General features: G+C 55.9%; 2 protein-coding genes across 9 annotated transcripts in view; one reads left to right on the top strand and one right to left on the bottom strand.

Moving 5' to 3' along the window:
• Positions 1–16,309, bottom strand: part of ATP6V0A1 (ATPase H+ transporting V0 subunit a1) — a 193,715-nt gene that overhangs the window by 102,281 nt on the left and 75,125 nt on the right. The window lies entirely within an intron of this gene.
• Positions 1–16,309, top strand: part of STAT3 (signal transducer and activator of transcription 3) — a 34,136-nt gene that overhangs the window by 4,486 nt on the left and 13,341 nt on the right. For 5 of the 8 annotated variants that reach the window (XM_073326236.1, XM_073326235.1, XM_073326234.1 and 2 more), the window contains exons 2-6: positions 12,277–12,423; positions 13,459–13,603; positions 15,248–15,346; positions 15,985–16,080; positions 16,193–16,274. In XM_073326236.1, coding sequence (XP_073182337.1) covers positions 12,296–12,423; positions 13,459–13,603; positions 15,248–15,346; positions 15,985–16,080; positions 16,193–16,274 — 550 coding nt within the window. In that variant the 5' untranslated portion in view covers positions 12,277–12,295. Of the gene's footprint in view, positions 1–1,014; positions 1,261–12,276; positions 12,424–13,458; positions 13,604–15,247; positions 15,347–15,984; positions 16,081–16,192; positions 16,275–16,309 lie in introns of those variants that run through there. The other 3 variants (XM_073326233.2, XM_073326239.1, XM_073326237.1) reach the window with 3 other exon arrangements.

Raw genomic sequence — 16,309 nt, 5'->3', positions numbered from 1 at the left:
CAGGAATCACTCTCCCACAGACAGGACCTCTGCTGAGAGTGGGTTGGGAATTGTTTCCCTCGCTGTTTCTTCGTTGGAAAATACCAATTTATCAACACCAAAACATTTTGATGAAGTTTGTTGAGGAGATTTCTCGGGTCCAGGATGGGAGGGAGGGAGACAGAGACCCACCCTCTCCTAGCCTGGTGATTAAGGCACGTGGGAGATCCAGGTATCCCTTCTCTGCCTGACTTGGAGCAGGGACTCCAAGTTGGGTCTCCCGCATCCCAGGTGAGTGCCAGAAGCACCAAGCTTTTGGGTCTTTTGGTGTGCTCGCCTTTCTCTTGCTCTTGGTTTTATTCCAGTGTGGAATGGAAACGTGGTGGAACCTCAGCATTTTTCATGAAGGAGAATTCCTGTTTTCCAGCCTGCCTTACCCAGCAAGCTGCAGGGCATCATTCTCCTGGCTTGGCACGGTGGAGGCGTGAGAATAGCCCCGGAGTATTCTGAGAAAACAGGGGCTCTTTGGAGGGGTCTGGCTGTCCCCTGCAGCTTGCCAAGCAGCTCCCCACTCGGCATGCTGACTTCAGCATTCGCTGCTGCATTTTGGGTTCATTACAACCCTCCCCACCCATCCCAAGGAGATCTGGATCACAGATTGCACTGCATGGTTCCTCAGCTGCATTTCAGAACTCAGTCCCCAGCGCACAGGTTGTTTGCAGGAGAGCGATTGGTGGCGTCTGTCAGTTAAACAGCACCTCTGGCTCACTACATAGTGACGTTCCCGGGAATGCCTGCCAAGGCAGGAGATCAAGCGTTCAAAGTGCAAGGACTGACGGAAGCTATTCTTTAACCCTTCATGACGCACCCCTGCCCTCCACCACAGCAAGATACAGTGGAGTTTAATGATCCTTGTGGCTCTATTCAGCTGCTAGGGTGCAGGAGAGAATTGTGCTCAGAAGTGTGCGTGCTGTGACATGGCTCATTTAATGCATCAACTTAAAATGGCCTCCCATAATTGCTGGCATGGTGCAGTAATGGCTCAGGAAGTTGGGTCCCAAATGAAGCATGCTAGGAAAATAACGGCGTCTGCAAGCTGTTTGGGAGGAAGCCAGTCCTCCATTCAGGCTGAAGTAATGTTCCAGTGTATATTTCTTTTGCCTCTTGAGGAGGAAATTTTGCCGTGCAGGCCTGTCCCTTGCTAGCAGTGATCCGAGTTACCTGTTGTTCCCCCCCATGCACACCTCCAGTGCTGCTATAGCGTAACCAAGGAAACCCGAGGTGAATGTTCTCGCATCTCCGTTTTGTACCTTCGCGCGGTCTCTGTTTGTTTCACCGAGTGCCTGTGTGATGTCAGACTGTGCATTCAGCTTGGTTACATGCTGGCTCTGCTCCAGAGATGAAAGGAAAGGCTAACCACAGAGAGACCTAAGCCAGGCAGAATCAGAAAGGTTCATCCCTCAGATCTTTAAACCTAGGCTGGGAAGACGGAGCAGTAGCAAATCTGGGTTAGGTGGGTGAGGGACCCATTAAAGCTTCAAGGTTAGTCAGATGAAAGCTTTAAGAATGCAAGTGACCAGAAGGCTGGTGGGAGACGGAGTAGCTCTTCCTCCTTTCTCTTGGGGCTTTAGTCACCAACACAAACACCTACTGTAGGTGGCCACACTGGTGCCAGTCACTGCTTGCACTGGAGCAGCACCTACAATTGTCAGTGATGATGCAGCACAGGGAGAAGTGTTTAGGAAATATTTGTTTGGTATTTGGGGGGGAAACACCTAGATATGATCTAGTCGTCGTATGATGAAACGTTTTCAATTCCAATAGTAGCTCAGAAGTGTGTTCAGCATCAGCTGCTGAAGTTAGCTGTTTTTAAATTGGCAGGTCCAGATAATTTGCACCCAAGGGTCTTAAAAGAGCTGGCCGAGGAGCTCCATCGACCATTAATGTTTTTTTTTTTTTTTCAATAACACTTCAGGCACTGGGGAAGTCCCAGAGGACTGGAAGAAAGTTCATGTGCCAGTATCTGGAAAGGGTAAATAGGCCAACCCAGGTAATTACAGACCTGTCAGCTTGATGTTGATCTCAGGCAAAGTAATGGGAATGGCTGAGACAGGACTGGATTAATATAGAATTAAGGGAGGGTAATGTAATTAATACCAATCAACATGGGTTTATGGAAAATAGACCCTGTCTGACTAACTTGATACAGATATTTTTGATGCGATTACAAGGTTGGATGATAAAGGGAATAGCATTGGTAGCCCAGACTTCGGTAAGACGTACTGCACAACATCTTGATTTTAAAAACTAGAACAATAAAATCCACATAACACATGCTAAATGGGTTAAACTGACTGACTGGTAGGTCTCAATGGAACTGTAAACAGGAAATCATTGAGCGGGAGTGTTTCTAGTAGGGGCCTGCAGGGATCAGTTCTTGGCCCTACGCTAGTTAACATTTGTATCCATGACCTGGAAGAATACATGAAATCACTGATCAAGTTTGCAGATGACCCAAAGATTGGGGGAGTGGTAAATACTGAAGGGGACAGTCATAGATACAGAGCCGTCTGGATCGCTTGGTGCAAGCCAACAATATACATTTAATATGGTTACTGGTAAATGACACATCTAGGAACAAAGAGCATCAGCCAGGCCTGCAGGATGGGGGACTGTGCCCTGGGAAGCAGGGGCTCAGAAGACTTGGGGCTCATGCTGGGTAATGAGCTGAACAAGAGCTCCCAGTGCAACCCCACTGCCAGAAGGGCCAATATGATCCTTGGGTGCATAAACAGGGTGGGGGCGGATGACCTGTATTGCCTTTGTATTTGGCAGTGATCTGACTACTGCCGGGAATCCGGTGTCCTGTTCTGGTGCCAGCAGTTCAAGAAGGATGTTAATAAATTATAGAGAGGAGCTGGGAGAACGATACAGGCTGGGAGAACATGCTTTTCGTGATAGACCCGGCCAGTTCAAGACGTTTAGCCCAGCAAAAAGAAGGTGAAAGCCTGAGTGGATTGGTCTGTTAGGACCTGGATGGGGGCAGAGTTTTGATGAGGCTCGTCCATCTAGCAGATAAAGATGTGTAACACCCCCCCACCCCCGGCCGGAAGTGGAAGCTGGACAAGTTGGACTGGGGATGAGTCATGGTTTTTAACAGGGAGGGGAATTAACCCTTGGAACAAGTTACTGAGGGCTGGGCTGGATTCTCCATCCCTGGCAATTTTTAAATTGAGAGAGGACATTTTTCTAACGAGGGCTGCTCTAGTTCCAACGCGTTAATTCAGGGCTGGGCTGTGGCCTGTGTAATGTGGGAGGTTCAGACCAGATGATCGGTCGTCCCTGCTGGCATAGTAGTCCAGGACACTTTGCTAGCCATTGGTACGGATGCAGCCACGCCGGTGGCTAACTTCCCCCCCAGGACAGGAGCCCCTTGCATTCAATTCTGTACCCCGCCTCTGGGCAGAGCGGCAGGAAAGAGGAGATGGCAAAGCTGCCCCAGGTGAAAGCTTCCAGCCCTTCCGTCGTGCTTTGCTGTCTGTTGCTAGCTTGGTGGTGGGCCAGGCAGCCTAGCGCATCCTGAACCCTTTCCTTCCCTTCCCCCTGGGTGGGATCAGTGCGTGGCGGAGGAGCTGAGCCTCGTGCAGCATGGGCAGAGTATTTTAACTCTGCAAATTCACCTTGAGATGCTTTTGTGAGTGGCTGTTTGGATGGTGGCAGCCCCAGAGGCTCTGGCCGCGAGGGGCCCCGCTGCGCTGGCTGTTCTGCCCACCTAGGAACTAGCAGCTTCTGCCCCAGCAGGTTGACAAGAGGCAAGACGTAAGCGGTAGATGGGACAGACAGACAGGCGGGGGTTTGGGGAGGGGCACAGTGAATACTGGACAGGGTGCAACGAGTCCCCACTCGCCCCCCGGCTTGGAGCTGAGGGAGAGGCTGAGGCAAGCTCAGCCCGTAGCTCTCGGGGGTGATTTACGTGGCCATCTGTTCCTGGCTACAGTCAGCCTGCGGGTCCTGTGTCCGGGGATTGATTTAGAGAGTGCGTGTGCGGGGCCTGCTCCTGGAAGCAGTGTTCTCTGCAGCTGGGCCTGCCTGGGGCTTGCCGTGGGAACTCGGAAGCATTTCGCAGCCAAACAGAAGCCCAGACTGGTTTGGCACCCAGTACAGGAACTGTTCCCGGAAGCGAGCCGTGGCTGACGTCCCTGCCGCGCTGCAGCCCGGGGATCTTGGTTTCGGGCTGCCGACACCTGTCTAGCCGTGCGAACAGCCACGCTCCAGGCGTCATCTGAGTAGTTTCAAATGATGTTTATGAAAGACGGAGTGGGGCACAAGTTCAGCTGTGCTGGAGGCTGGGTTTGTGTTTCCTGGGCTTAGTAGGGAAACACTCCCTGTGGCAAGGCTCCTGCCACGCTCTGCGGTCTCCTGGAAGATGTTCAGGGTGCATGATCGCACTGCCCCAGGGGCAGCTCTTCCAGGAAGCAGGCGTCTGGCTCTCCTGGCATTAGGAGTAAGAGGGCAGTCCGACTGTTGGAGGGGACAGGTCCTGTAAGCACGGTGCTTTGCTCTCCATGAAAAGGCTGACTAGAAGGCCTTGTGGAGAAGGGGGCTCTGAGGACAGTGACTGGAGTTACCTGATTACGTAATACATTTTTGGCCTGACCCGTGTGGCTGTATCTAGACAGCCCCCAATTCTGTGCCGAGTCACATAGCGACCTATGCCTTGGTCGAGATCTCCGAGGACCTGCTATTTCTCCCCCGCTGTGCAATGGCTAGAGGGAGTGAGGAGTACTCGGGATTCCCCCCACGCATGCCTGGGAGGCGGAGAGAGGAGGGTTGTTCTGTAATGTGGTAAAGACACTTCAGAGAATCCAAGTTTCAGAGTAGCAGCCGTGTTAGTCTGTATTCGCAAAAAGAACAGGCGTACTTGTGGCCCCTTAGAGACTAACCAATTTATTTGAGCATAAGCTTTCGTGAGCTACAGCTCACTTCATCGGATGCATTGGTTAGTCTCTAAGGGGCCACAAGTCCTCCTTTTCTTTCGGAGAATCCAAGTGGCTGAAATCTCCATGTGGGCAGGCTGTAGTCTGTGGACCAGGCAGGCTGCTCTGTATTTCTCCAGTGTTGTTTCCCACCCCATCCAAGGGCAGTGAGCATCCCAGGGATGTTCTGCAGGAGTGTGAATGGGAGGGGAGCCCATGCAAATATCTCCGAGCTCGCAGCAGCTACAAGGGGACACTGGTGGGTGCAGCTGTAAATCCAGGAGGTCCCTGAGCACCTGGAGTACCCAGCACGAGCGGGAGAGGTTACGGTTTGGGCTGAGGCCTTGGAGGAGCAGCAGCCTGTCTGGTGAAGCATGGCAGACTTGGGGCACAGTCCATGGGCAAAGAAGGGTCGGTGCAAAGCCACCGATGCTAAGAGGAGCCTGTCCATTGACTCCAGCAAGCACCGGATCAGTCCCTCTGAGCACCGCTGGCCTCTTCAGATGGGAGATACTGCCAGCATCCTGGGTTTGGCTGGCTGGGGCTGGGGGGAGCCAGACGGTAGCAGGTTTTGGCTTTAAGTCATTACCCTCTGTGAGGTTGGGGTGAACCTTCCCTCTCTCCAGGTGTCTCTCCCCAGCTGTCACTTGAGCTCCCCATTGGGAAGCACTCGGAGGGCTGGGGGTCAAATGGGCTTTCTAAGCTTCATGCTTTTGCTAATTTCATCTGCGGTGAGCTGCAAAAAGCAGCTGCTCCATCAGGGTTGGAGCCGGTTTAGTTTGGAAGCCTTTTAGAGCTGATAGGAGACTATCTCGGGGCTTTGTGAAACTGGCGATGTGGGCTCCAGGGCGCCCGCACCTGCCCTATGCGGACAGACGAGCGCGGAGAGCGATCGCTGCCAAACCCGGTTACGCCGTTCCCCAGCTTGGGCTGCAGCCTTTCGGCGCCGCAGAGGAGCGTAGGAGACATGGAACGGCGCTGCTGTGGTGTGCTCGATAGACTCCTGGTTTTGGCATAAGAGCTCAGTTTTGGTTTTATTACAATGCACAATGTTCCGCTGCTTTGTTTTACTTGTTTAGGGATCAGGCCTCAGGGCTTGGTTGTGGGCAGGTCACCTAGGGCTAAACTTTCTCCAAGTAGTTTCATGTTCTGGATGCCTCCCTTTGAGTATCTAGTTTGACCCATGTTAGGCTCCAAGGTGCTGAACGTTACAAGTTTGCAGCAGTTTTGCTAATCCACACGAGGGTCTGGCGCCCTGGCAGGCGGAGGAGGGAAAACAGCTTGATTACTATGAAACTGCAGCTTTGGTAAGTTTCTCTTTCTTCAGATTCAGGTCTTTGGCTGCTGCTAAAACAGAAGCAGAGAAGCAGCTGTTCTCACTCTGGTCTGATGTGTGTGATTTGTGCTTCCTCATCCTGCTGAGCTGCTCCTTTGCCTGCAGGCGTCTAAGCCTAGATCCGGCTTCAGGACTTGCAGAAATCCACCCTGAACTGCTGGGAGTGGCTGGGGGGGTTTCCCCATCTCTAACTCCAATGACTTTCAGAAGGTGGAGAGTGCAGGGAGTGACTGGAGGCATGTGATGGGATCTGAGATGCTTCCTGTGACCTCTCGCACCCCCAACTCCACAAAATCAGGCTCTCCCAACTGCCAGCTTGTCCTGTAATATTTGCTTGGATTGCTTTCATGTGGGGTTACCTGTCCTGGGCTTTCCCCACCGTTATTTACCATCACCGAAGCTGTAGGTCCCGGCTGCCCTCTGGCACAGAGTGGGATCTACCCCTGTGGAAGTCAGTAGGGTTATAACCGTGCAAGCCCAGCAAGAGAGGGAATGGTTTCTCCAGGCTGTGGTTTTCTCCCTGTTTCTCCAGGCTGTGACCCCTGCATTGCTCTCGGGACAGACAGACAAAGCAAAATGCAAAGGTCCCGCTGTGACCCATGACCACTCCTAGCTTCTCACTCTGCCCTGGCCTGTCTCAGGGGGACCGAACTCTAGTTACTGCAATGCCAGCCCATCTGCTGCTGTCCATCTCCCGCCATTTCTGGCTGAGATACTGAACTGACACAGCATCTCACCCCGATACTTCACAGGCTGAAATGTTGGTTTAAAAGCAAAATTACCCGTGACAAGGTTTGCTCAGCTGAACTTTAGCGGTAGCTGGTTGCGCTCAGCTGACCTTTTAGTGGTGACTGAATTTGCTCACGCCTTCACAGAGTTGCAGATTGCCCAGTGAACAAGCCACGGTTTCCCCTGCTAGTTTTTGTTTGATTCCCATTGACACACATGGAATAAACCCAAGAGTGATTTCTTCCTCGTTTCTGTTGTGGTTCCTGGCAGTCTCCACCTCCTGCACTTACTGTAAGTCGGGTGGCTCATTCCCTGCGCTGGTTCTGGAGGGAAACCAAAGACGAGAATCAAGGTAGAGTCTGATTTATGGCCGGGTGTGTATCGGCATTCTGCTGAAGTCACGTAACTGGCTGCTCTGGGCTGGTTAAGAGCCCTTCCAGGTGAAGGTAGGGAGCCTACCGAAAATGTTCTGTGTTGCGTGGACAGAGCCAGGCCTTGGCAGGGGGATGTTTCTGGCAGGGATAGTTGGGGGTTGGCTTCGCTGTAGGGAGATTTGCATAGTGATGGGACGAGAGCTCCACTTCCAAATCTAAACTGCAGACTCTTCTGCCTGATTGGTTCACTCCTCCTCTTGAAGTGCTGGGAAGTCTTGTGGACTGTGCTCAAGAGAGGGTGGGGTGGGGGAGAAGGTTCACGGTGTAAGTCCCAGTTGGTGCAAAGGTCTCTGCAGATCTCTGCTTTCTGAACCAAGGATTCCTACAGCTCCCTGATCCTGCAGCCTCGGGCAGGCACAACTCCTGCTGAAGCTGTGTGAAGTCGACAGGATCAAACTCTAGGGCCTTGGGTCCCGATTCAGCAAATACTTGTGTGCTTAAGTACTTTGCTGAATCGGGGCCGTAGCCATTTAAATATCGGCAGCTCTCCTCAGGGTTTGGCTCTGAGGGGCACTGTGCAGCGCACAGGCTAGGCTGCCTCTCCATGGCTCTTCAGAATTGCTTCTGGGGTGACTTGTGTGTCCCACTGGGGTGAAGCTCACCCTGTGCACCAGGGCTAGCACCAGGCCTGTGCACCACAGAAATCCCACTAACCTGGCACGTGGCCCTGGAGCTGCCCCTCTGCCCAGGGCAGAGTTCCCTCGTTGGGTCCAAGTCGCGTGGATATTGTGTTGTGTGCCGATCTGTGTCTTCTCAGCCTCTCCATGGTCAACCTTCGCTTGGAGGCTTGAATAGCCAAACTAGCAAGATTTGGACTCCTAACACCAGCGCTGAGGCAGGTGGGGGATTAAATCTTTGCAGGTAGGGGCATGGGGGAGGGTTAGAGCCTGAAACTCTTCAGCACTTGTGAGAGACTGGCTCTCGAGTCGGAGCAGGGTTATTGGTGCTCTGAGCTGTGTGGGCTGCTTGTTTCTTGATTACTCATCTTCGTGCTTGGTGCCCACCTCCGGTTGCAAGAGGAGACGGTGGTGCTCGGCTCACCAGGAGTCGTTCCCCCGGTGTTAACATACATCCTGTAAAAGCCACTGGGCCATGTAATGTCGTGAGGGGCGCTGGTGGATTTGTAAGGGAAGGAGGGGGAGATCTTCCTGAGGACAGCACACACCCACTGCCCCCTCAGCGTGTCTCTTTAATCTCCCAGTGATGTGGGTTTGGCCTGTGGCTCAGGGTTCACTCTTCCTTTGCATAGACCAAGGCTGTGTCCTGGGAGTTCCCAAGCCGGAGCCGCTGGGCACTGTCCTCTGGTGCTGAACATAGAGGGTTGTGTGGGGTGCAAATCTGTGCGGGTCTTGGGCTGCTGCAGCAGAGCCATCCTGACCGCCAGTTGCAGGTAGGAAGCCAAGAGCAGCTTTGCTGAACAGGAGCCCGAGGGGTCCCTGAGGCACGCACCTCACCCAGAAAGGCGAGCAGTCCCATCCTGCTCAGCAAGCACTTTGTCCAGGCCCGAGCCACTGCCTTGAACCGGGGGGGGGGCGGTGTCAAGCACTTTGTCCAGGCCCGAGCCACCGCCTTGAACCGGGGGGGGGTGTGCCAAGCACGTCGTCCGGGCCTGAGCCACCGCCTTGAACCAGGGTGGGCAAGCGCGTCCTTACGGGCTCTGCTGAATCAGGAGCTGAAAGTGAGGCACCTAAAACGGGGATGGGTTTTCCCCAGAGGCGTTGCAGGCCCATGGAAGTCAGTGGCAGGGCCCCTCTAGCCAGCCAAACGCACGTCCTATCCAGGCTCCTAACTGAAAGCTGCGGCCGTCGTGAACTCCCGTGTCTGCCTGCAGCCTCCTGGTCCTCTCCCCGAGGAGCAAGTGTGACTCTCTCTGTTGTCCGGAGTCCCGTTGTGCTGGGTTGGCGTCTGGGCAGCTCCTGTGCCTGGTGGCAGCCGGGACGTGACATTGCCCCTGCGGGCCCTGAGCGGTGCGGGAGCTGCTACTGGTTGGGTTGAAGGGGGAAGGCGCACTGGTAACTGGCTGCTCTTCAGCAGCATTAGTCGCGGGTATGCTGCTTCCTGTGGCTTGCTCATGCTTTAATAAAGAGACCTCTACCGCGGCCGTACCTAGCCGCTCACCAAAGGGAAGATCTTCGGTCCACGCCCACCTCCAGATGAGTAGAAGATGCAAAATAGTCAGGGACCTTGCCAGCTCTAAGGGCGAGCGTGAATTGTGTGGAAGGGGGCTGCCTTCAGGATCCCGGGCCGTGTCGGTGGCTGGGGCTACAACTCAATGATTTTGGTTTTGAAACCAGCTCGTTCTCAAAAGGTGCTTGGCTCTGGTCCAAGGCAGAAGTGTTATTGCACGTAGGAAATGGCTCGCCTGGGAGAATCTGACTTTTGCTTTCTGTGTTGCTGAACTGAAATGGTGTCGATCTCTGGCCAGCCCAGCATGCATGGGTGAAAACGCTCCAGCGGCCCAGAAAACCAGTTGCAAGGGTCTTGCGCTCAGTGGCATCAAACTAACCCTGAGCAAAGGCCTGGGAGCCGCCTCTCTCAGTGCACTTCCCTGCTGTTGGTGGATGGGTGGACAAGTAGGTGCAGTTGTATCCTGGCAGCAGAAAGGGGGCGGGGGGCAGGAGAAGTGGCCTACCAGGATGCTCTAGCCTCTTGTTTGATTTTCCTCATTAACCTTCTAACCACAGGTTTCAGAGTAGCAGCCGTGTTAGTCTGTATCCGCAAAAAGAAAAGGAGGACTTGTGGCACCTTAGAGACTAACCCATTTATTTGAGCATAAACTTTCGTGAGCTACAGCTCACTTCATCAGATGCAACCACAGCACTGCCTGGAGCCAGGCTCTGTGACAGAACGCCAGCCGGGTGCATGTCCGCCCCCAGGGACCACAGAGCGAAGCCTGGGGCTTGTGCCATAGCATCGAGCTCCTGAAAACCAGCGCGTGCGAGGTCCTCGTGTTGCAGGGTGAATTTCACTCCTGCGCAGGGGGCCAGCACGGGCCTGTGCAGGAAAGGGTGAGAGGGGAGCGTGGGCTGACACTGCACCAGGGTGAATTTTAACCTTCAAAGTCTAGCTGCCCTATTATGCTAATGACCGGAGATCTGTTCACTCTGGCAGCTCATTCTAGACCAAGGTTCTTTCCAGTTGCAGATGGACCCTAGGGCAGATGGGTCAGAAGACAGGCCTGAGATTAAGGTTGTCGGATTTATCTTTTATTCCTGAGGCGTCTCTAAATCCCCTAGTCGGAGAACTTGGTCCTACCTCTGTTTTAGTGTGTCCTTCAACCTGTGCTGCTGAGTGTTGCATGGAGCCTTTCCGTGAGATCCTGAGGAAGCCAACAGCCTGTTATCTAGCCCACAGCAGCTAGTCCTGGTGTCCTGGATCCACAGGATCGGAGCTATACCCCAGCTTTTGATCAGAACCAATCAGTGTGCCAGACCCCCAGGGGAGCCCCTCTACCTTCAGGGCGGGCCACACTGGGCTGCAGCCCCCTTGCTTCGCTGTTAGTCTGCCCTGAGAGCAAACGTAATCCTTTCCCCCATCCCTCCCCCCCAACAGCAATGCAAAGTGTAGGGGGAAATTGAGGCATGCTGTCACGGAGTCCCTGGGCGATGCTCTGGAACGCTCCCTATGAAGCCAGGCAGGACTCTGGGGAAGTCTCCTTTCTGGGAGCAGCCTGTCTTCAGGACACACAGCTCACCCGGCTTCTACCTTCCTGGGTCTGACCTCGGAGCGTTCAGCATCCTCTGCCCCTCCGTGCGCTTCCCCCAGCGAGTCCGCTCAGGTAGGGGTCTTGGGGAAGCCAGAGGGTCCTGCACCCCAACTCCGCAGTCAGACGTGACTCTCAGCCAGCCAGTAAAACAGAGGTTTATTAGACGACAGGAACAGGGTCTAACACAGAGCTTGTAGGTGCAGAGAACAGGACCGCTCAGCTGGGTCCATTTTGGGGGCAGTGAGCCAGACAACCACATCTGCCCTTCACTCCATGTCCCAGCCAGCCCCAAACTGAAACTCCCTCCAGCCCCACCTCCTCTGGGCTTTGTCCCTTTCCCGGGTCAGGAGGTCACCTGATTCCTTTGTTCTCCAACCCTTTAGCTCTCACCTTGCAGAGGGAAAGGGCCCAGGCCATCAGTGGCCAGGAAACAGGGTGTCGGCCATTCTCTGTGTCCAGACCCCTGCACACACCTGCCCTCTAGGGCTCTGCAGTGATCATACACTCTTATCCCACCACCTAGGTAATTAAGAATTGCATAGGGGAAACTGAGGCACCCCCACACTATTCAGAGGAAACATTAAGAACAGTCCCACTTCGTCACACATGCACAGGATTCATAGAAACACTTCTGGCAAGTCCCACTTGTCCGGGGGAGGCGCTCAGGGCGGGCCGCTCTGCAGTGTTTAGGGGGAGTTATTTTTGTCTCCTGTAGGCAGAGGGACAATAACAAAGCCAGGAACGCCTCTGAAAATGGGGAAGACCGGGTCCGTTCTTTCTGCTGAATTCAGAAATGGCCCAGGGGATTTCCATCAACCTTAAATAAAACCGAACTTTGGGCGAAGATCAAGCATGGGAGATGCCACCCTTTCAGGCGGCCCACCAGTGGGGCAAGGAGCCTGGCAAAACGGGGGGTGGTGTTTAAAATCTGACCGGGACCCTCCCCACAGGCCTGTGATGACAATCACTAGTCACTCCAGCGTATGGGTCTGACGCTGTGGCAGATGCCCCGCAGGAATTGTTCTCCGGTGAACAAAGACGCGCCCTGAAGCCCGCGGCGGCCCCCTGCAGCTCGGCGGCCCTGCGGCTCTGACGCGGTTCTCCCTGTGTTGCCAGGTGTCCAGAGTCGGACGAGATGGCACAATGGAACCAGCTGCAGCAGCTGGACACGCGCTATCTGGAGCAGCTGCATCAGCTGTATAGCGACAGCTTCCCCATGGAGCTCAGGCAGTTCCTGGCCCCCTGGATCGAAAGCCAGGACTGGTAAGTCCTCGTGTCTGCCCGCCTGCTTCGGGGCATGAGCCAGCCTCCAGCGCGTGGGGGTCAGGCAGGGACTTACCTGGGGTGGGTATCCCGTAACCGCAGCGGCTGGGGGCGGGAAACTGCACTCGGTGGGCACCTGGCCTGGCAATTCCTCTGTCCAAACCTCCTGCGCTTGGGCTGCTGTTGCCAAATGGCGTGGCAGCACTCTGGCCTGCTGTGGCTGTCTGGATGACCCTCTCCCATGCCCGGGGCCAATACCAGGACGAGATGCCACTGAAGTCACGCCTGGGGGGTTTCAGGCTGCCTGGCCCTGGTGCTTAGCCCTTTGCAGAGGGTGAATCTGGCCATTGCTGAGCATCTCTCCTAGAATCGGAGCCGGTGGAGGAATTTGCAAACACAAGCACTTCCCCTCCCCTCTCTCCTATGTCACTGGGTGACCCGGCGCTGCCAAGGTGGTGAACGTTGGTATGTGTCACACCTGCAGGCAGGTAGGGCAGCCCGGGGGCTCGGTGCCGGGGCTGGCTGGAGCACTTTTAATGGTGGATTTGACACATCGCAAGCGGGTCTGGGACTGGGCGCTGGCTCTTGCAGCCTCTCCCCGCGGTGGGAGGTGGAGGGGAGCGATGCAGAGCGCGTACTCGGCTTGCGAAGACTGACTCAGGCCGAGCTGTCGGGCAGCCTAAAAACGTCCCGGTAGAATTTGCATGCACAGCTGCCTGCACGAGTGAGTCGGGCCTATGCGCATGGATGAGCAGGTTTCTGCAGCCACTTGACTCAGGAGTGCAGACGGCGCCTCTTGCTCTCGCTGGGGCTTGCCTAGGGGGCCCTCGTCAGGCAGCTGGTCACACCCCAGCAGGGAGCCTGGGCCTGCTCTCACTGTGCAGGTGGGAGTCGCTCCCATGGAGCCGCCCTGGGCTGAGGCTGGGGTGAGCAGAGTGGGGCCCGCGCTGGTGGCATGGACTGTTCCTACCCCCTGCTCGCACCCGCTTTGCGTGTTTAGTTCAGTCCCGCCTCTGTGCTGTCCCTCCCACGCAGGGCGTACGCCGCCAGCAAGGAGTCCCACGCCACCCTGGTGTTTCATAACCTGCTGGGGGAGATCGATCAGCAGTACAGCCGCTTCCTGCAGGAATCCAACGTCCTCTACCAGCACAACCTGCGCAGGATCAAACAGTTCCTGCAGGTGGGCGCCCCAGGAAGAGCCTCTGGGGTCAGCGGCGCGGGTGGCCGGGTGGGGCGCATGGGGGGGACGCTCTGCCTCCTGTCTCTCGCGCTCAGACGCGGCGGGGTTCTCGACTCAGCCCGGCCAGCTGGTTAAGGGTGCTCCCGTTGCCTCCCTGACCTCGGGACCCACGAAACTTATGGGCTCGACTCGCCCTCCAGCCCTGTCTAGCCGCACAAGCTGCACCACGTCGCCACGTGAGAAACCGCCGCCGGGCCCTTTGCACGGAGCTGTCGCTCCCTTCAGGCAGAGTGTCCCCGGCCGGCATCTCGCTTGGCCGCAGTGGGCAGGTAGCCACTCCAAAGCAGCAGTCCCACCTCGGCATCGCCTTCCCTTGGGGCCCCGGCAGCAGCAGTCTCAGCTCAGCGCCTGTCCCCAGCCAGCCCTGTCTCTGAGTCCGAGCTCGACGTCCCTGCCCAGCCAGCCCCCAGCTTTCCCCCTTTACGCCTCCCTCCAAGCCTTTTGCCAATGTGTCCGGGTAGGACTAACAAAGCCCACAGCAGCTCATTAACCCTTTCCTGGCCCTGTCAAGGCCCCTCGATCGCAGTAGAACTGTCCACATGAGGGGTTGCACCTGGGTAGCTATGCAGGTAACCCTCCTGCCCCCCAGTGACATGGCTCTGCTGGTCCGAGATCTTTGACAGCCCTCGTACTCTGGCCCCTCCGGAGGGCTGATGGGGCTGTGGCGTGGCTGCCGGGGGCCGTGCCCAACACTCTGAATCGGAAACCCAGCGAAGCACGCACTTCCATTGTCCCGCACCCAGCCCTCCTGCCCTAGCCAGAGTTCAAGCAGAGGAGTCACAAGGCAAGTCCTGGCCAAAGGTGGTTGGGAACCTGGTTGGCGTTTCCCCCTTTGCTCCTCAAGCACCAGAGAAGAGGCGGAGGCCACGTGATGTCGCTGATGAGCAGCCCCTGCCTCCCCACTCTGATGGCAGAGAAAGCCGTGTGCGCTCTCGGCTCTGCCTTGTCTGCGACCTGAACAGGGCATTGTCCTCTCCCCTCCAAGGCCAATGCTGAGCTGCAAGGTCGAAATGCCCTTTGGGTAACGACCTCAGCTGCCTGTGAGTGGGTTAAGATTCCTGCCCTACTGGTTTCTCACGACCCCACCACTTAATATCTCTGCTACACTCAGTCTTTGGCAGATTGGAGAACTGATAGTGGGCAGTGATACCTAGTGGTCAGAGCAGAGGACTGGGGACCAGGACGTCTGGGTTATCGTCCCAACTCCGACAATGATTCCCTCTGTGACCAGGTCACTTCCTGGGGAAACTGAGGCACGGAGGGGGCTTGGCAGGTTCTACTAACTACTTGTAAAATGCATTTGTGGGTCGTCTGTGTCCAGGGAGAGACCAGCAGTTCGTGCTGGACTCTGCAAAACTGTGACGAATCCACTCTACATTTTAGGCAGTGTTTTGTGAGGGAGAACCTCAGCCTAGCAGGCCGTGATTCCCTGTTCCTGTTACACCCCTCAGCGGTTCCCTGAACGGCTCTGAAACGCTCGGCCTTTGCCCTAGGCTTGAAAATAACCATCATTGTTGTCACCTGCTCAACGTTGGTTGGATGTTTTTGTTTTTCTCCTGTCCCTCTCTCCAAAAATGCCTACAGAGCAGGTACCTGGAAAAGCCGATGGAAATAGCCCGGATCGTGGCTCGGTGTCTCTGGGAAGAATCTCGCTTGCTCCAGACAGCTGCAACCGCGGCCCAGGTGAGAGCAGGGGGGGCTCCAGCTCTTAGCTGAGGCGGTTCCCTGCCAGACAATTCCCCCCCCCGTTCCTTGATGCAGAACAGGCCTACGTGCCCTTTGGGCGGAAGTGGGGTGTAGGGGGTACCTAAGGCCTGGTGGGATTTGAATGGCCATTCGCAGGATCCGTCAAGAAGGGGGCCATGTTAGCTCCACGTGTGGGAAAAGTGGCGAGTGCAGGACGGCCATTAGTCAGCTTGGGCCGCTGTCGCTTGTTTGCGAGGTAGCGCCCTCTCGGGGCACAGTGCTAATCCTCGCTTGGCTCGGGGGAGCTGCGTCACTGCCCCCTGGTCTGTGCGTCCACCTGTCTTCTCCTTGTCTGCGTTCAGCTTGTCACTCTGGGTATCAGGGTGGGGTGGGGGCATCTACTAAGATCTGGGGCCCCCGGGCTGCAATCCCAGGACTTGACGCTGCTGGTTTGATTCGTGGTGGGGAGGCAAATCTGCTTGTAAAGCCCTGAGCCAAGAGGCCAGAGTGCCCAAGCTGCCCGGCTGATCCAGGAGCTCGCTAGCAGCGCACGCGGCTCCCCTGCGGGCACACGGTATCGCAGCAGGGTCTGCGATCCGGCTCTCGCAAACGCCCATCTCCTTTCCCCTCCGCAGCAAGGCGGGCAGGCGTCGCACCCCACGGCCGCTGTGGTGACAGAGAAGCAGCAAATGCTGGAGCAGCATCTACAGGACGTGCGGAAGCGGGTGCAGGTAGGTCAGCCCAGCTGTCCGGGGACCAGCCCTGGGGATCCCCACCCCATGGCCCTGCTGAGTGCGTTTGAACCTCTGCCCCTGAGATGACCCGCGACCCCTCACCTTGCAGGATCTGGAGCAAAAGATGAAGGTGGTGGAGAATCTCCAGGATGACTTTGATTTCAACTACAAGACGCTGAAAAGCCAAGGAGGTAAAGGGGGAAGTGCCTGTCCAGAGGGGAATGTG

Source organism: Lepidochelys kempii, chromosome 27 (assembly GCF_965140285.1).
Source record: "Lepidochelys kempii isolate rLepKem1 chromosome 27, rLepKem1.hap1, whole genome shotgun sequence".
Lineage (NCBI taxonomy): Eukaryota > Metazoa > Chordata > Testudines > Cheloniidae > Lepidochelys > Lepidochelys kempii.
Note: the sequence above shows the minus strand (reverse complement) of the source record. Positions and strands in the feature narration are given on the sequence as shown.